Raw genomic sequence first — 19,815 nt, 5'->3', positions numbered from 1 at the left:
GCTCTGGTTTCGCGGCCGCGGACTGGTCATCCAAAGCCCCTCAAGGCTTGACGTCTTCCTTCAGAGGCTCCGAGGAGTTACCCTCATGATGTGGAGCTCACTGAGCAGTTGGAGCTTCACTGTTTCCGGTGTAATCATCAGCTCAAACAGAGGCCCGATCCCATTCAGAGGCTCCGAGGAGTTTCCCTCATGATGTGGAGCTCACCGAGCAGTTGGAGCTTCACTGTTTCCGGTGTATTCATCGGCTCAAACAGAGGTCCAATCCCATCCTGCTTATGATAGTTATCTTGCTTCCTTTGTACGGTAATTTTTACTCGGCCATCCATTCAGTCGGCGAGAATTGTATAACGTGGTTTGTACTTGATGGAATTTATTCTCTTTGGTTCCTTGTCTGGTTCTCTTGAACGTCTCTTCGTATATTCATTTCCAAGAGAACACGTCGAGATCTACGTGTCACTTTTGACTTTTCCATATTGAGTTTAATATTTTGACCATTTGACTTGTAAATTTTGGTCTATCGTAGGTAGCATCTTGTACTCCCATGCATTTGTTAAAGGTTCAACCTCACCCACCCCATCCCCTATCGGTTTGAATAAGTACATTAGATTTCTTGTCATGTACACATAGAAGAAAAAAAAGAGTCTTCCACTCCAAAATTAATTCCAGACAAATAAACTAATCAGCTACTCCATAGTGTAATGCGACAATAAATTTGCAAACATTCCTATATATTGTACTCCGTAGCTACAGGGTAGCTCAATAGTTTTCTGAGCAACAAACTCTTGAATCTGTTCATAAATAATATGTATGCAATAACAGAAAAGACATATAAGCGACGAAATTGGAAACGATTGAGTTCTTCCCAGCCATACGAAGAGACCATCACCATGAAATGTTTATTTTCTACTTATTATTAGAAGGAATAGCTAGCATAGTTCTGCCTTGGAGAGTATCCAGCATACTCCAGACCCAGCAACTTAAACTCCCCCACAAGTACTGCAGAGCAAAACAATTGATGGAGTAAAAGTCAGTATTTCCTCTCAGAACATACGAGCAAGATGATTGAATTTGATCATTTCAAAGACAGACAATAGAATAAAACATAGAAATTATATTGCACTTAATCATTTAAGAAAGAATAAAGCATGTTGGCGACAGAAAAAACGGATAAAGCCTGTTAAATGGTTAGTTTTGTCATTTCCTATCTAAGGTTAATGGGGTTTTCGAGTAATGATCTTGTTTTTTGGCATGGTAACGTACAAGTGTGGTCAAAGGGCCTGTTTTTCACTCCTGAGTATTGGCTATCGAATAACAGGCTAAAAAATGGCATTCATATTACATTAGTTAGCAGGTTGTGAAGGTGAAATGTTGGCACGTCGAAAGCCCTGGTGTCTTAAAGTGGGAGAAATGCGCAAATTAGCAATTTAAACAATAATGCATCAGAAATATAATACTAGAGAGAAAGCCAAAAGGCAAGGGGAGACAAACATTTAATTTAATTTTTTTTTTGTCAAATTCCAATTAATAAATATGTATAACTTCCCAGACTACTCAAACAAAGAAAATTACGAGATACCAAATACTTTTTTTTTAAATTAATTTTTGGCAGTTAAAAAAAATACTTTTTTTATTATTTATACATCTATGTGTATATTGAGTTATTTTGATGTCTCGTATGTATCTTAGAAAAAAAACAATGAAAGTCGTGATTTATTAAATATATTTAATAATGTTAATATCGATAGAAATAAACAAACCTACTTTCCCGATGTTGCACTGACCACAACTGTTTAGGCGTCTACATAACTACACAGCTCTCAACGCTAAACGGCGGAAGCCTGGAGAACTCATCTTCATGGCCAAACATTTCACCCGTCGCTGTAATTTCCTATGCAAATTCTTAAGGATTTCATCAACTGAAAGTGCAGTCAATCAGCCATAAATTTGGTAGACACAGAAAAAGTCTACAAAATTGGAATTCCAAGATCCCAGCGTTACCTGATCTCCTTTCAAATGCCGCTGTTGTAAATGCTTATTGAGATCTTCTATCACAGGGCCATCATTTCCTCGAGTAATAAAAATTGTCGGTGGCATGTGAACTGATCCAGAAGTGAAGGTCTGCATATTGGGACACCTCTTTACGATCACTCTCTAAGGACGGCAAGCTGAAAGTGTAATTTGCGCTGCAGAAGCTTTTGAGATTTGATAGGTCTTTTAGTATCAACCACTCCAACTTGGGGAATACAATCTCTTGATCATCAATCACTTCCTTGTGCCCTTCATCTGATGCAAAAACAACTTCTTCCATCGTGGAACAAGACCTCAGATAGAGTGCTTTAAGCCCACCAAGGGCCTTGGCGATGGAAGCTGTCAAAAGATTTCGCAACAGGGGACAATCCTTAATGGTTAGGTATTCTAGGTTTTGAAGACACAGATGACCGTGGGGATCCTTGTTCCACAAACACGTCAACTTAGGCAGGGCATTCAACTCTATCATTCTTACTTGGATTAATGACCCAACGCATTCTTGACCTTCCCCAACCTCTAGCCCATCAAAGTGGAAAACCTCTGTCACCCCAATACAACTTTCCACACGCAATAGGTCCACATTCTGTAATCTTCGGGACAAACGAGGCGAAACAACTGTTGATAATTCGTCACAATTGGAAAAAACCAGGGTTTTTATGCTTGGTTCGCAAGCTCCCAGAAGTTGATGAAGAACTATCCCTCCTAGTGTGTCGAGACGTAGGGACTCCAACTTTGGGAATGCAAGCTGCCAAAAATTAAATTTGTCATCTTGTTTAGTACTACTTACATAGAATCATAGTTGAGGCATTTCATGATATTGGACGAGCCAAAAATATGGTAACATCGTTGTGGACATTACTCAGTTTCAGGATGTGTTAAGCATAGAATTAGGAAGAACGAGGAAAGCTCTAGTTATATGTGCGGCCAATGGAGCAACCTATGAAAAACAAGAAAGAAAGAAAGAAACCTACACCGCTACACGTATGATGTCCTTCAATATTTTTTAGGCAATGGCCATGATCAAACAAAAAAGGTACACCCTTCGTTCCAAATTGGATGACAATTTTTTATATTTGTGTCAATTTCAATTCTTTATATCTTTCAATATAAATCTTAAAAGATATGCACTATGGTATTTGTTTGATAGTTCTCGATTAGTTTTATTCTACAAAGTTTTCAAACTCATGAAAAATATTATAGATTGAAAAATATAAACAATGAAAAATGACACGAATTTCAAAAATTGTCACCCTTTATGGGACGGAGGGAGTAAGAAAATTGGTACCCAGGCATGGTTTACGGGTTGCTCCTCAGATGTGATAGTGCAGAAACCTTTGATGTTTTTCAAACCTCCAAGCTCCATGCTCATCAGTTCTGGGAATGAGACGATAGTGTTATTGGCGGGTTCTTGTTGGGTTTTGCCCATGTGATATTGAAAAAGAAAAAGGAAATAATTATGGTTAGTTTGTTTTTTTTTAATTGGTTCGGTGGTGCAGCAGTGAAATGGGTTGGCTGTTTGACTCTAGAATCCTCTCTTTAATTAGCCGGCTGTGCTTGAAAAGTCCCAAGGAGCATTTGTGATGCTTGGAATATGAAGAGTCAAGTGTGTAGATTCCTCTCTTATTCCTATTTAAATGAGGCAGTGCATGTGTGCCGAAGGCAGTGAGTGAGCTACGGCAGAGAGCACATAGCAAGGCAGTGTGTGAGAGAAAAAATCAGTAAGAATACTGTGTAAGGGAGATAAAAATACCGAGAGCTTGAGAGCTAGAGTAGGGTATTTTATATCTTATTGTACTCATTCAATATTAGTGAAAGTTGTTCTCTCCGTGGACGTACCCGAGTTTGGGGAACCACGTAATCTTGTGTCTCTTTCATGTGTGTTTGTTTTTCGTTACGCTTCCGTTGCGCAGGTGATCGGGTATTTTTTACCCAACAGTTCTCGTGTTTCTTCTTCCCTTTTCTCCAAGTCGACGACCCCTCCCACCATTGGACACCAGACAAGACTTAGTCTTTGGAGATTTCGTAATTGTGGAAGCATGGTGGATTGGACCAGATTCACCAGTTTACTACAACTTAAGACATCCAACTTCTTCAATTGACAGAAGGACTCAGCTGGATGTAATTTCTTGTCCCATATATCTGTTATGTTCGACAAATATGAAATGGACAATTTCTCCAGAACAGGGAATGCCACCTGTAACAGTAATGCAACCTTCTGTTGGTAACTTTATTAAGTTTGAGTAGAACTTTCCCTAAATTTTTTCTTTTTTCTTTTTGAAGACGAAAATTTCCCTTCCCATACATGCCACGACTAGTGTTGTGCCCCTGCATAGAAAGCCATCTAAAACCTAATATAAGCTTTATCTCTCTACGGGCGTAAATTGTTCTCTAATATAAGATTTGTGTTCATATCAGTGCTCATGGCGATGCAGATGTTATCGATTGAGTTTCCATAAACTAACAACAAATAAAATTGAAAAAACATCCACACACACAAAAAGAATAAAAAATGAGAGTGCGAAAATCACTCATCTAATTATTTGTAGTAGATTGCATCTTGAATGTATTGATTTTGTGGTACCTTCTCTTCTTAGTTGTTTCAAGAACCTTGTCAGTCTACAGTCATCAAGAAGATATCTTTTCTCAAACAGGGAACTGTTAAAAAAGAAAAACAAGACGCACGATTCTTGATCCTAGAATCATGTGTACGTGGAGCAAGAAAATCTTGAGAAAATTTGGGATATTTTGAACCAAATTATGTGTACGACTCTTGATCCTAGAATCATGTGTACGTGGAACTGTTTATTAGATGATGCCACGTGTTGCACTCAGATTTCTTATGGAAACACCCCGTACATGTATAGTATACTACCTCCATCCCAATTTAATTGTCACTTTTTGGAGTTCGCGCCACTTTCAATTGATTATACCTTGTAATTTATAATGTTATAGGTAATTTTGAAAATATTGTATTATAGAACAAATCGAGATCTATCAAACAATATCCATATTGGATATAAAATTTATTACCAATTTAAATATATAACTAGTTTTTTTATCCAGTTAGAATAGAACTAAGACAAGCAAATTGGAACGGAGGGAGTAGTATATTAACTTTCCTGTTTAATTTTCAATTGAAACTATTATTTTCCATTCTCATTCATTCTTGTGTTGTACGTCCAAGGACCATTTATCAATCTACAAAGTTACAATAATACCAATGGATTGGTCTAGTAGTCAAGGCCTAAAATTTAAAAATTTGCTTCCTCATAAGGTCTTCTCATTTTTGGAAAATCGGAAAAAATGGAAGGATTGGTTTTCCGATTTTTCAAAAAAGGAAGATTGGATCCTAACACCTACACATATCGGATCGACATAATTTTCCGCGACGCCCAATCATTTTTTAAAAAAAAAATTATTGAAAGACTCAGATCGATCATCCATGCAGAGCCCGGAGTGGGCCCCACACGGCGAGCGGTGAACGGCCACCGACTTTTGGGTCGGTGACTGTTGACTTTCTGTTTCTTTACCCCCTTTCCTCACTCCCATCAGTCGACTGAAAAGGGAATGGACAAAAAAACTCAACCCATCTCTAACGAATGCTTTTTCCTTCAGAAAGTCTACGGTCACTAACCCAACTTGAAATAGCAAGATTTTTATTTTGATTCTCTGGAGTCTTGACCGTACAATATTTTTGGGTTGTCGATACTTGATATAATTTGCCCTTAGACGTTCTCTTACACTACATGTTCACTTGAAATCCAGGAAGACAATGGCTTAGTATATATAGACCACACATGAATTTTGGTAAAGAATGATATTAGAGCGCCACGTGACAATGTTCCACCACCAAATAACTACTCTAGATGAAATATTATTGGATTGTCCTGAGGCACGACCAAATTAGAGATAGCGTGAGTGTGTCCCGAACTTGCATGGAGCACGGAGTCAATGGGCAGATGCTAGCAAAAATATACTCCTTCAATCACAAAAAGGATTCCAAAACCCCCATTCACATCTCTAATAATATAAACTTGAAATATGTTTTGTATGGAATTTCAATTTTGTTAATTTGATAGATCTCATTTAGTTTTATTAGACAAACTTTTTAAAATCATAACAAGTATATTATTAATTACAATATGTAGATAGTTTTTTGAAAGGTATAAATCATGATTTTGGATATCCTTTATGGAACGGAGGGAGCTTATAAAGGGACTCATGCAACCAAAGTAAGTACAGTACAAATTTACAAAATAATACTACTGGTGTAAATGTAGTTTGGTTTACATTTACTGCCTACTCATTTTTTATTTTTTAATCAAACCCTTCCAAAATAGTTGCTCCATCAAGTCAGTATTTTCCTATAAATGTAGTTTGGTTTATATTTTCCAAGAAATATTTAAGAAAACGAAATACTAATAAAGCATTACCTTATCAGTAAAGAGTACCATTTGTGCATCATGAGCAGAAGAACTCTCACTGCTTGTTGCTTTCTTCTCCTTTTTCGGATAGAAGCTTTTGAGGTTTGGTAGACTTACCAAGCTCAAGTCATTCAACCGACTGAAACTTTTCGGAATGATATCTTCATGATATTCTTCTCCTTCATTTCCAATCACTCCTTCCAAGTCCATGCAACTCCTTATATCTAATCTTTTGAGCCGAACTAGTCCTCTCGAAAGTGATGGGGAAAAGAGATATTTACAACTACAATCTGTGACGCTTAAGTCAGTCAAGTGACTGAAGGATTTCGATGGATACAAACCAATTCTTTCCCTACACCAGTTTGGTTTTCCAAGAAGACCTTCCAAGGGGTTAGCTAAATGAATGTTCTCAAGCAGCAAGACCCCAGTTGAATCCTTAGAGTGAGAATAACTTTGTTCACCAACTAATATATTAAATCTGACCAGGTTCTCAAAGGTTAAGTCCATGGGCAAAAGTGCGGGGTCATGTATACAAACATATAAAGTAGTTAATCGAGTCAAGGACATTAGCTCATCAAGACTCACACAGCTTATATCACTCCCAGTCTCGTCGGCTCTTGTTCCCTCCCATTGTCTTAACCACCATGGCATGTACAATTCTTCAAGGCCAAATAATTTGGATATGACGCCTTTGGGAATCACTTTAAGGTAATTACAATATTTCATATCCAACAACCGAAGATGAGTTAACTCTCCTACCTCTGGTGGCAACACCTCTATAACAGAACGCTGGAGGCTAAGTATTTCGAGATGATCCTTTAGATCCTTGAGTATAGCTATGTCTCTCAAATAGCATCCTTCTAGGCACAACATCTGAAGTTTTGCCAATTTTGCAAGCGAAACTGGGAGAATGGGCAACATAGTTACGCTGTTCAAATCAAAAACCACAAGGTTCTCCGTCCCACTAAAAAACCTGTCTGGAACTTGAAGCCTGGATTCGTCGTCCGTACAGTCCAGCCGTAAGGTGTGGAGTGCCGGACAAACCAATTCATCGGGAAACTCACGCATATCACGGGGCCTTAAGGAGATCACTGAGCACTGCTCGTAGGTTGATTTCTCCGGCCAATCTTTGACACTGTGTTTGACAAGAAATGATTTCTCATCTTTTGCTATTGAAATAGCAACGTCTCGCATGACATCATGCATTTTCACAACATCTTCGGAGTAATTTTCATCATCTAATAGCAAACAACTACTTTGAAGCGTACCAACCACTGTGTGTACTCGATTGAATGCTATTTCCAATGTATCTGGCTTTTTATCATGACGTATGTTCTTCCCCGCCATGTAGTATCTCACCAAGTCGTCAATTGGAATCATTGCATCTTCGGGAAATAAACAACAAAGCAAGAAGCATGATTTCGCATCCTCGGAATCTAACTGATCATAGCTCCACTTTAAGGATGCATACACCTTTTGGTCGATTCCCTCAATGTCCTTTAGCATGGAATTTTTTAGCTTGTCAAGTGCATCTCGCCAGGCATACATATCCTTACCCTTCAGTGCTGCTCCAATTGCATTAATAGCAACCGGCAAGCCTTGACACTCTTTACAAACTTCCCGTGCTATTTCACAGAGTTCTTCATGAGCATCGACATAATTTCCCACCTTTTTCTTAAAAAGGACCCATGATTCTTCTTTAGATAAAATTTCGATTGCAAACTCTTTGACATCCATATTCTTCCACACGATTCGGTTTCGAGACGTTAGCACAACTTTGCAACTTTTGTTTCCATCTGTGATAGGAATACCTGTTGGGTAGCCAAACATTTAACAGTTCGCATACGACACATATTTTCCCTCATATGATATGGATTCAAAATACTACACTTAGAAACTCAATATCATGAAACCAAAGGGAGTAAATCAATATTAAACTATAACCTATTGAAAGAGGCAAGCCTCCCGGCTCCCGAATATGTGTTAATGGAGTGACCCCTAACTATTACGTATGAATTTTTTGCATGCTTATTTTTACTTCTTCTATTTAGTTTATTTACCCTATCCATTGGATGGATTTTTAGAGAAATAAGGGTGTTGATATGAACACAAGATTTTGTTCCAAACTTATCATGCAAAATTATGTGACTTTTTATGATTCTTTGGCTTTAATCCAAAATGTCCACCTTTGCTTATCAAAATTTCAGAAACTTCTTGCTGATTTTGGGGTTAAGGTTGATATCTTGAATTCTAGAAAAAAGAAGGTCCCATCTTCTTCTTTATCTTCTGATGATATACGAAATAGGAACTGTCTTTTCAAAGAAGCTCACATGACATTGGACTTAGGTACCACTTTAGGCATCAATTTTAGAGGGGGGAGAAATTTCTTTGTTAAACAAGAAATTTGTTGATATGGAGGAAAAAGAAATAGCGGATAGAATCGGTGGTCTCGATGATTTAGATGTTTATGATCTTATGGAGGAGGCTAATGATTTCGAGGAAGGGGCTTTGCTTAGGGTGTTTTTGGCGATGTCTGATTTTTGGCCGTAGGTTTCATGTTTTTTGGTGCGGTTGGTTTCTTGCCTTTTTTTGACATTGGTTCTCTAATGGTGTTTTGTTGGTGTGCTCGAAATCCGTCTAATCTTTGTTTCTTCTTCAGAGATTAATAAAATCATTGTGCTTAGCAAAAAAATTTCAGGAATACTAGTGCCGCGACATTTCGGATATGTTATGTACACAAAAATCCAACGTACAAATCAAAGAAATAGGGGGCAATCCAAGCAGCAGCAAGCACGTAATCCTACTTACAAATTAATCAAAGAAATATGGGGCAATCAAAGCTGCAAGCGTGAAATCCTCGTTCAAAGGTTACAATTCCATGCGTGGCGGATAAGTGGAGCTGGAAGCATGTGTGCTTTGACCGAAAATTAGACATGTTTTAATTTGTGAGAAAAAGATATCATCAGATCTTGATTCCAAATCTTGATTAGTAGTTACACATATCGAAACGTAAGTAAAAATGAACATAAAATAAACAGAAAATTGGGCTAGAGTCCACAGTCTAGACTTATTGGGCCTTCTAGTCCGGGTAATTCTTTTAACAGGCTGCGGATCCATTATAGTCACTTGTATGCAGCCTTAGGTCCATTAACGGACCAAACTACCCTTAGTATATAAAGGCCAGATTTAAACTCTGAGAAGAGAGAAGAGTTCTCGCTGTCGTCACTGTCGTGAATTTGGGGACGACCAAATTCACGATCAATGCTTCCTCTGTCTCGCTCTCATGGTTTCAATTGTTGAGCTCTCTCTCTCTCTCTCTCTCTCTCTCTCTGTCTCTCTCTCTCTCGTTTGGTTTGGTTTGAAGATTTAGGTTTGAATTGCTGTCGAAGGTTTCTCACTGTGATCTGACGAAGATTTCCCACTGCGATTGGAAGGTTTGAATTGTAGCCGAAGGTTTCTCACTGTGATCTGACGAAGGTCTCTCTCTCTCTCTCTCTCTCTCTCTCTCTCTCTCTCTCTCTCTCTCTCGTTTATTTGATAATCCAATTTACAAGTCATCTTTTGAGTGTGTGTGCATTTGTGCGGTTTGTGGACTGAATGGATAGAACAGATCTATGTCGACAATGATATTTTGTTTTTCAAAGTTTTGGAGCAGATTAATAGGACAGATAATGATATTTATTTTTGCATTTTTTGCTTGCAGAGGGTGTTAAATTTTCAGTATGGAATCTTCTATTGTTCTTCTGTGCAAATATGGTTCAAAAACTCTTGTCGTATCAGTTAGAAGAGATTTCTGCTTTGACGATGTTGTCCGTAGTCTGGTTAAGAAGTGGCCAAATTTGGAAACCTCTAGTTTTCAACTTTTGTATGCTGTAGGTGGACATGACAATTGCGTTCTAGATAATGATGCTGATTTTGTAAATATGTTCGCATTGGCTGGTGCGTATGGGGTTAGTTGCATTGATGTAGTTGTTGAAGTGCTTTCTTCTTGTGCTGATCATAATAATCGGAGTATTGTTGTTGAAAGTGTTGAATGTCGAAGAAGTTTTGAAGTTGGTCAAAGTAGTACTATGCATGAAGTAGAAGAAGATCCACTTGAGAGGTTTTGTCAGCACCACGAGACTGTCCGTCTTTCTGCTGGTTGGGCTAAGTTGATTACTCATGTTGGCCAAGAGTTTAGAGGCGGAGTAAAAGAATTTAGGGATTGTCTGGCAATGTATGCTATTGAAGTCGGATTTGTTTATAAGTTTTTGAAGAATGACAAGACTAGAGTAACGGCGGAATGTTCAAAAAAACATACAGAATCTGGTTGTCAATGGTTTATTCATGCAACCATTGAGAGATCTAACAGTTTCTTTTGTATTAGGGAGTTTGAAAAGAATCACAGTTGTGTTGGTGTTTTTGCTAGTTCGAAGAATCCTCGGATGAGTTCAAAGTTGGTTGCTAAACAGATTAGGGAGGAAGTTCGAACTAAGACAAACTATGCACCAATAGAAGCAGTGAAATTTTTTGAGAAGTATTATGGGAGTAAAATCAGTTATCACCATGCTTGGTTTGGGGTTGAGAAGGCAGGTGATGAGCTGTATGGAGATTATGCATTGTCTTTTGACCTACTAAGGTGGTATGCTGAGGTAGCGAAGGAGAAAAACCCAAGAAGTGTTATTGATGTTAAGTATTGTGACAAAACTAATTGTTTTAGAAGGATTTTTGTAGCATTTGATGCGTGTATCAAAGGCTTCAATTGCTGCCGTCCTTTGTTAGCGCTTGATGGGACTTTTTTGAAGGGGAAGTACATTGGAACCCTTTTCGGAGCTATAGGAAAAGATGGCGATCAAGGTTAGTTATTTTTATTCGTCTTCTTGTCTATTCAATATTGGTTTTCTGTTTATGTTATGTTATTTGGAAGATTGGGAGACAAGTTTAATACAGATAACAACATCTATTGTTTTCTGTTGATATACAGTCATAGCAGATTAATAAATAAATACAGATAACGTTATATTTTCCCTTAGATTCTAAGATACAAAGGACTAATTTGCATTGATTATGTTATACCATGAATATATTAATGTAGATTAATGTTGCTTGTTTCTTTTTTTTTGGATTAGGACTGTTTCCAGTGGCTTTTGGCATTGCTGATTCTGAAACTGACGAGAATTGGCTTTGGTTTTTGAGAAAGTTGTCAACAATTCTGTCATCTCGTCCAATAACATTCATAACAGATCGTCATTCTGGGCTTTTGAAAGGTATTCCAGAGGTTTTTCCCAATGGATATCATGCGTATTGTTTGCAGCATCTGAAGTGTAATTTGAGGGACAAGTTTAAGGGCAGATTGTCTAATGGTTTTAGGGACAGAGTAGTCGAGTTGTTTTCTTATTGTGCATATGCACCATCGATTTCTGATTATGAGGAAGCTTTTAAAGAACTGTGCAATGTTGGTGGTCCAAAAGCTAAGGATTTTGTTGAATCGTTGCCACTTGACAAGTGGGCAAATGCATATTTTGAAGGTAGAAGATATGGGGACATGTGTTCAAATCCAGCTGAGTCTTTCAACAAATGGATTTTGGAAGCCCGTCATTTGCTAATTTTGAATGCAATTGACACGATAAGGGTTAAACTGATGGAGCAAATGTGTGATAGGAGGCAACAGTCATGGAAGTGGAATGGCATTGTGTGTCCTGAAATGGATAAGAAGTTGGTCACAAGTTTCAACAAAGGTCGGTCGTGGACTGTGGCAAAGGCAAGTGAAGATGTTTTTGAAGTGTTCTTCCTTCCGACAGTTGTAGTTGATGTTCAGAGACGGACGTGCACATGTTGTCGATGGCAGTTGAACGGTTTTTCTTGTGTGCATGCAGTGACGGCTATTCAAAAGGTTGGCCTCCAAGTTTCAAACTACATAGATCCTTTTTACACCGTTGAAGCTTTCCGATTGTCATATGATAGTATGATAAATCCTATTTCCACTCTCGGAGCTCCAGAAGTGACAAAAGAGAACCGTGTAGTTCTTCCTCCTAAGACAAGAAGGCCGCGGGGTAGACCTAAGGTTCAAAGAATTTGATCAAAGGGGGAGAAGGTGAGACAAATAAGGTGTGGGAGGTGTGGAAAGTTGGGAAACCACAATAGGAAGAGATGTAAAGAGCCAATTGAGTGAACTTGTTCTTAGGATATTGCTGAGTATTATTTGATTCGTTCGATTTGAACTTGTTCTTAGGATATTGATTGTTAGCATGATAGATAAGATTTTGTTGGTGTAATAAAGCGTACTAATTTTCACAGTTTTTCAGTCCTGTATGTTTTGTTGCCAAAATACAGAGAACAGAATATGACAGATTTCATCATCTGTTTGCACATTCACATCAATGTTATGAACACAAATGTACCAATATTAATGTCATTTTTGGAAAGCATGGCAACTCAAGAAGCCAAGCCCAGAAAATGTGCAGCAAACAAGAAAAAAAATTGACATGGTTTCCTTGCTTTATGGCCTAGCCGAACAGAATATGACAGATTTCATCATCTGTTTGCACATTCACATCAGTGTTATGAACACAAATGTACATATTTCAGTTTCCAAATCAGCAGCAGCTTAGGTATCCGGCAAATGTACCAATATTAATGTCATTTTTGGAAAGCATGGTAACTCAAGAAGCCAAGCCCAGAAAATGTGCAGCAAACAAGGGAAAAAATTGACAGGGTTTCGTTGCTTTATGGCCTAGCCTGACGCCTTGCATCTTAAACTAATAAAAACAGCAACAAACAACAGTGTATATCAGCCTACTCCGGGCATTTCTCATCCTAAATTACCATTCACAATAGAAATTCACAAATAAACCCACACCGGGCCTTTTTGTCATCACAGTTAACAATCATAGCCAACAACCACAATCAACAATCATAGCCAAAATAAAAGTTTTATGTAACTATCAAAATCCAGATTGTCACCAGTTACAAACTGTCAAACGAATCACTTACAAACTGTCAAACCAACAAGATATACACTGTTCTGCCATCTACAAAGTGTTAAACCAACCACTAACACATTTGTCAAACAAATCACTTACAAACTGTCAAACCAACAACCTACACACTGTTCTGCCATCTACAAAGTGTTAAACTAACCACTAACACATTTTGTGTTCCTAAACAAAAGAGGAGAATTTGCTCCTAAACCAGTGCTGAATCCAAATTTCTCTACTGATCAGAAGTAAAATCGTGAGATAGTTTTTTGTCTTGCCACGTTTCTTTCGTCCATGATCTTGGCTCATCATGTAAAATCTTGTGGACCAAATGCACTCTAAAAGCTGAAACATCTTCTTTTTCAATCTTTTGTGGTATTTCTTCAAGCTCTGCAATCTTTTTGATGACATAACAAACAACAGGTCCACAATCAACCCTGCATATATTCAAGAGATAGAGTTTAGTAAATTGCAATAGATGTCGTCATATGCTTAACTATGGAAAGTTTGATTGAAGCTTACGAAGCAATATTCTGTTGTGGTGCTTCTTGCACTGTTCTTAGTTGAGCACCATCTTTAAAGATTGACTCTATGGGAGTTAGCAAGTTGAATTGTAGCTGACTACTCCTTCTTTCTTCCAATTGCTTCATGAATTTCTCAACAGCATCTTTCTATTTTTTCAAAGTAAATTTTTTATGTTAGTTGCAGTCATTGATTATAAGCGATTAAATAAGCAAATAAGAGAGAGGTGAAGGTTTTTTACCACTATTGCAGCATCTTTAAGGTAAGGGTCGCCTGATTTCTCCTTCTTTCTTGGTTTCAATGAATTATAATGCTTCCATTCCTGCTCTTGCATATCATAAACAAGCAGAGTCCAATGATATGGACTGTTTTTGTTCGTCTTATTTCCTGAAGAGTTCATCGGGAAAACAAGGTACCGAAAGTAATCTAAGCTCCTGTCATGTAATTCGTTGTAGAGTTGTTCAAGTTTGCTATCAATGAGAAACTTTTTGGGGGACTGGTTTGCCATTGTGATAAGTGTTTGTGGGAATAAAGTATGTTAGTTAGATAAACACAAACATATGTGAAAATCTACATTTCTGGTATAGCACAAACATGAACAAATAATGACATCAAAACAGTGTGAACATAACAGTGTTTTGTTGTGGGCAAAGGGCAATGTACTTACCCAACAGGTGGATGTGAAGAACGCACTGTTTCCTTGCATCAGTTGTTTAACTTCCTGCTCCCTTTTCAGCATTGATGTGTACCCGTCTATTACCTCGTTCCCCATGTCTAGTTCATCCAAAAGCTTTATTATTGATTTGAAAGTTATGGTATAAGTTGTTTCGTTGTCTGTCCAGACTTCTTCACTGTGATGTCAAAAGAAAAGAATTATACAAAGAGAATGGAATCGGGAATTAATGAAAGAGAATAAGTGTATCTTTACTTACTTCACTTGCCCCTGGTTTAGGTCATAAAACAGATTCAGCAACGCTTTGTCTTCTTCTTCCAGCCATTTACCCAATTTTGTTTTTTCAACTTTCCATTTTGGTATCACATCATCCATCTCCTCCTGTTTATTCTTCCTTACCTTCTTTAGGTCTTCATAGACGAAACCATCCTCCCTCTTCTCTATTCTTGTCTCATTTTTCACGTTCTGTACAAGAGATGAAGGGTCCACCTGTTTCCTCTTTTTCTTGGTTGGTTTTGGACTGTTTTCAGCTAGTACACCCGTGAAAGCTTCAATAGTTGTCCTTTCCACTTCTTCATCCGGTACCATTTGATGCTCAGGACCACATTCTTCTTCTTTTTCTTCTTCTTCTTCTTCTTCTTCCACACTTTCACTTGTCTATTTTCCAAAATAAAGAAATAAGATTAGGTTATCTGTGTGGTTCTGTGGAAAGATGAAGGGAAAAAAAAACCAGGAAGCATATAACCTAAGATGTGTTTTAGAAATAAGATTAGGTTATATTACCTTGAATTGTTGGGTAATAATATGTGTCTCTATGTCGTCAATAGTTCCCTCTGCTCTTTTTAGCTTTTCAGCTATAATGTCGTTCTCTACGAGCACGCTGCAGATCTCAACTTCCTTATGCTCAACCTCTTTCACAAAAAAATCCCTCTCAACATGAGCAGTCTCCACTTCAAAATTGAGTTCAGCAACTGTTTCCTCATATGTCTCGTCTTGAAGCTCTGAAATTCTTTTCTGAAGCTGGGCAATTGTAGCATCTTTTTGCTCATTCTCCTCGGTCAACCTTTTGATTTGCTCATTCACCTCGGTCAACCTTTTGATTTTTTCTCGGAGGATTTCATTTTCTTTTTGAAGCTCTGTATTTGCATCATCATGGTCTGAGTCATCACCATCTTCTGGCTTCACATGATCATCTTCCGGCACCTCAACAAATCCGAGCATCTCTTTCTCCAATTCCGTTGCCTCCAACTTTGAGTCGTTCACGATTAACGGATCAAGAACATCCAACGGGTTATTTGCCAAACCAACACTAAGGTCGGTAAGCCTCCACTTGACGAACCTCGGGAAGTTTGTTGGATCTCCTTGGCTTACCAATTTCACGTGCTCACAGAACCAATACTGTATTTCATGAAAAATACAAATTAGTTTAAATACACAAAATAGACAGAAGACCAATGATATCCACATCTTCTAGTATACATGTAGGCAGATTATGAAAGATAACCACATCTTCCAGTATATATATTGGCAGTTTATCACAAATAAAAAGTTGATATCATAAGAGGGTAGAATTTTACCAGGAGCCCTGATATGCAGCCCCCGGTTGATGCCGGTGTTTCCATATTGTCGTTCAGTTGCCTTATGAGCTCATCCGTAAAGAATGTTGCCCAGTCATAGGAGCTGATCCTATCCAAGTCTTCAATGAACTCGATTAAATTCCAGCTCTCCCTTGAAGCTGTGCTTGGGAGAAACACTGTTGAGATAAGATACAGTGTTAGCACACGTGCTACGTCGTTTGCACTTTCTTCATCCTTTTTCTTCACAGCTTTTTGGAAGTATTCTTTCAGATTTGAATTCGTCATTATCCTACCTCCTCGAACACAGATTTCATTAGCAAACCTTGTTTCTGGCATCCTTGGTTTTGTTGTTGGTTTAATTCGGTTGGGCCCATACGGGATGCCGAATACAAGTGCAAACTCTTGTGCTATTATCTTGACTGATTTAGTTCCTAGGTTGAACCTCCCTCCCGATCCCTCATATCGTCTTATCAGTGAAAGAGCATGCAGGTCGCTTTTCCTCAGGTACGCCTCAGTCAAGCTCTCATCAACCAGAGCAAATATAAGATTAGCAAATGGCGTTTTTCTTATCTTCTCTTTCTGGAGAGTTGTGAACTTTATGTCCTTCAAGAGTTTCACAAAATTTTGAAAACTCGACCTGTGTGAAATTTGAACAAAATAACAGGAAGATGTTGGTATAGGACAGATGTCGTTATTTTATATGAATGTTGCCAACAAAACAGACAAATGTCGAAATTTTTAGATTACCTGTACTGAATTTGTTTAGGCTTAGGTTTAACCTCTTCCTTGACCTCTTTCTTGACATTTTTCTTCCCCTTTTTCTTTTGCGTCTTCACTGCTGTCCTTTTTGCCACTTGCCTCTGTTGCTTCTGTTGCTTACTGCGCGTCTTTGGACTACGCCTACATAAGTTTCAAATTTCAATTCAGTATATGAATGGATACATATATGCAAATTATCACAAAGTAATTTGCAAATTTTATTCAGTATTTGAATGGATTCAGTAACCATATGTTGTAGTATTCTAGTCATAAACCATACCTAGATTTGTGATGGGCAGCCTTTTTCTTTGGCTTGTGAAGATCTTCTTCTTCTTCTTCTTCTTCTTCTTCTTTGTAATCTTCTTCTTCTTCATCATCATCATCAGTATCTTCTTCTTCTTCTTGTTCTTCTTCTTCTTCTTCTTCTTCTTGTATCTTCTTCTTCTTCTTGTCGTTCTTCTTCACATTGTCCTTCTCTTTCTTGTCATTCTTCTTCCGTTTAATAGGGCTAAGTCGCTTCGTCTTTGGACTAGACCTGCATGAGTTTCAAAGTTTTTGGTCAGTATATGAATGAATACATATATGCAGATTATCACAAAGTAACCATATGTTGTAGTATGACAGATTTCATCATCTGTAGTATTCTAGTCATAAACCATACCTAGATTTTTGATTGGCTTCCTTTTTCGTTGGCTTGTGAACTTGTTCTTCTTCTTCTTCTTCCTTTTCCTCGTCCTCATCCTCTACTTCTTCTTCTTGTATATTCTTCTTTTTGTCCTTCTCTTTATTGTCGTTTTTCTTCTGTTTAACAGGGCTAAGTCCCTTTTTCTTGTCATTCTTCTTCTCTTTCTTGTCCATTTTATGAGAATCTCTCTCTTGTTGTGTGACAGATCTTGTCATTCGCTTTGTTGGACTCTGTTTAACTTCATCTTCTTCATCTTCTATTGTTCTTGTTCTCTTTCGAGAGGCAGGCTGTTTAACTTCATCTTTTTCTGCTTCATCTTCTTCTTCATCTTCTATTGTTCTTGTTCTCTTTCGAGAGGCAGGCTGTTTAACTTCATCTTTTTCTGCTATCTTTTTTGGACTCTGTACTGCTGTTTTTTCCGTGGTGTCTTCTTCATTCTCATCCTATCTGGAGGCAAAATAACTTGCAATGGTTTCATAGTATCTACTACAAGTACCAATTCTTTATTAGAGTTCTTTGTTTTCACCATTTCCTGTAACAAAATAGCAGAAAATTTGAACAAAATCACCGGATGATGTTGTTATATGTAAGAATCTTCAAATATGGTATAGCACAGAGATGAACAAATAATGACATCTGCCAACTTGTGTTCTATGGATGTTCCTCAATAAAACAGACAAGAGAGACATCAGTCAACTTGTGTTTTATGGATGTTCCTCAATAAAACAGACAAATGTCGTTATCATTCTGGATTCAGTGCTATGAGTACCAATACACTAAGAATGGACAACAAATGCAGAGTATGCAACAGATAACAACATTTGTCAACTGATTTGTAAGAACAAACAAAATGCAGAGTACTGATCTTGCAAAATTACAAAGAAGCTCTAACCAATGGCTACAAACCCTAAATAAACCATAACCAGTAGTAAAGAAACCCTAACCAATGGACTACAAACGCAGAGTATGCAACAGATGACAACATTTGTCATGTGATTTGTAAGAACAAAAAAAATGCAGAGTACTGATCTTGCAAAATTATAAAGAAGCTCTAACCAATGGACTACAAACCCTAAATAAACCATAATCAGTAGCAAAGAAACCCTAACCAATGGACTACAAACGCAGAGTATGCAACAGATAACAACATTTGTCAAGTGATTTGTAAGAACAAATAAAATGCAGAGTACTGATCTTGCAAAATTACAAAGAAGCTCTAACCAATGGACTACAAACCGTAAATAAAACATAATCAGTAGCAAAGAAACCCTAAATAAACCATAACATGTGGAACAAAACCTAAATTTTTTGGAAGAAAGCAGTTCGTAGTCCCTAAATGTGTAGAAACAGAGAAACAAAACGTAAATGTGCAGAACAAAGAACCATTACAAAACGTAAATTTGCAGAACGAACCAGTCGAAGGAAGATGCTGATAACGACGTTGAAGGGGACGACGACGACGACGACAACGGCAACGACGACTGTGGCAGGCGACGAAGGATGGCGACGATGACAACGGCAACGACGATGATCGTGAACCGTTCTCTCTCTCTCTCTCTCTCTCTCTCTCTCTTTTCTTCTGGAAACGTTTTTTGATCGAATAGAGTGGGGAAAAGTGTGCCCGCTTTTGTTTCAAAACAAGGTTATATTTGGAAACCAGGTCCAATTGTCCTAGTGGCAATACCAAAATTATTGATGTCCTTATTACAGTATTAGTCCCTATACTATGGACCTCTGGCCGAAGCTCTCCAAAATGACCCTGGTTATAGTGCTTTGTGATTAGGACGATCCGATTCAAAGAAAACAACCTTCCCTTTGCATTTTTTTTTTTTTTGAAGCAAAACTTTCAAATTGAGTCATCAACTCATCGTACTTTACTTGCACAAGAACTTGGGGCCCGTTTCGCTAACTTTTGAATTTTCGAGCTTTTTAGTTGATATTTGTGAGGGAATGACCTGTCTGAAAAAAACATAAAATTTAACAAGCCCTGAATGTCCAAAAATGTTCTTAGTAGAACGACGCCTAATTTTCATTGAGATCATAGCCGATCTCTTGAATCTCTCTTGCGAAATGATAGATTTTAGATAAAAATAAAAACCGTATTAGCTCGCTCAATATATTTTAACTATGACTTTTTTTTAATCAAATATAAGAACATATCACTTTTATACATAAAAGTTGTGTTTGTTAA

At 37.7% G+C, this 19,815-nt stretch overlaps 3 protein-coding genes and 1 long non-coding RNA gene across 4 annotated transcripts in view; 1 reads left to right on the top strand and 3 right to left on the bottom strand.

Annotated features, from left to right (window-relative positions):
- LOC131323043 (uncharacterized) overlaps positions 1–19,815 on the bottom strand; it is a 131,135-nt gene that overhangs the window by 102,815 nt on the left and 8,505 nt on the right. The gene's annotated exons all lie outside the window — the stretch shown is intronic.
- LOC131323055 (uncharacterized) lies at positions 632–1,859 on the bottom strand. The gene is made up of 2 exons (XR_009199068.1): positions 1,762–1,859; positions 632–996 (listed from the first exon to the last, which is right to left on the bottom strand). It is a non-coding gene; the product is annotated as an uncharacterized LOC131323055 (long non-coding RNA).
- LOC131323047 (2-alkenal reductase (NADP(+)-dependent)-like) overlaps positions 12,522–19,815 on the top strand; it is a 43,162-nt gene continuing 35,868 nt past the window's right edge. The window contains exon 1 of the mRNA XM_058354663.1: positions 12,522–12,525. The gene's annotated coding sequence lies outside the window, so the exon portion shown is untranslated. The remainder of the gene's footprint in view (positions 12,526–19,815) is intronic.
- LOC131323044 (uncharacterized) lies at positions 13,348–18,152 on the bottom strand. The gene is made up of 9 exons (XM_058354657.1): positions 17,601–18,152; positions 17,220–17,474; positions 16,928–17,080; positions 16,181–16,817; positions 15,387–16,001; positions 14,863–15,260; positions 14,172–14,781; positions 13,931–14,079; positions 13,348–13,845 (listed from the first exon to the last, which is right to left on the bottom strand). Exons 1-7 carry the CDS (start codon positions 17,837–17,839, stop codon positions 14,469–14,471), a joined length of 2,610 nt encoding a protein of 869 aa, XP_058210640.1. The 5' UTR covers positions 17,840–18,152; the 3' UTR covers positions 13,348–13,845; positions 13,931–14,079; positions 14,172–14,468.

The sequence above is a fragment of the Rhododendron vialii genome, chromosome 4a (assembly GCF_030253575.1).
Source record: "Rhododendron vialii isolate Sample 1 chromosome 4a, ASM3025357v1".
Taxonomy (NCBI): Eukaryota; Viridiplantae; Streptophyta; class Magnoliopsida; order Ericales; family Ericaceae; genus Rhododendron; species Rhododendron vialii.
This window is presented reverse-complemented; position numbering and strand designations above follow the sequence as displayed.

Coding starts and splice junctions, on each gene's coding strand:
- LOC131323044 (XM_058354657.1), bottom strand. CDS start 17,839: ATGACAAGATCTGTCACACAACAAGAGAGAGATTCTCATAAAATGGAC. Junction 15,261..15,386: donor TTATTACCCAACAATTCAAG/GTAATATAACCT, acceptor TTTGGAAAATAG/ACAAGTGAAAGTGTGGAAGA. Junction 14,782..14,862: donor CTAAACCAGGGGCAAGTGAA/GTAAGTAAAGAT, acceptor TTGACATCACAG/TGAAGAAGTCTGGACAGACA.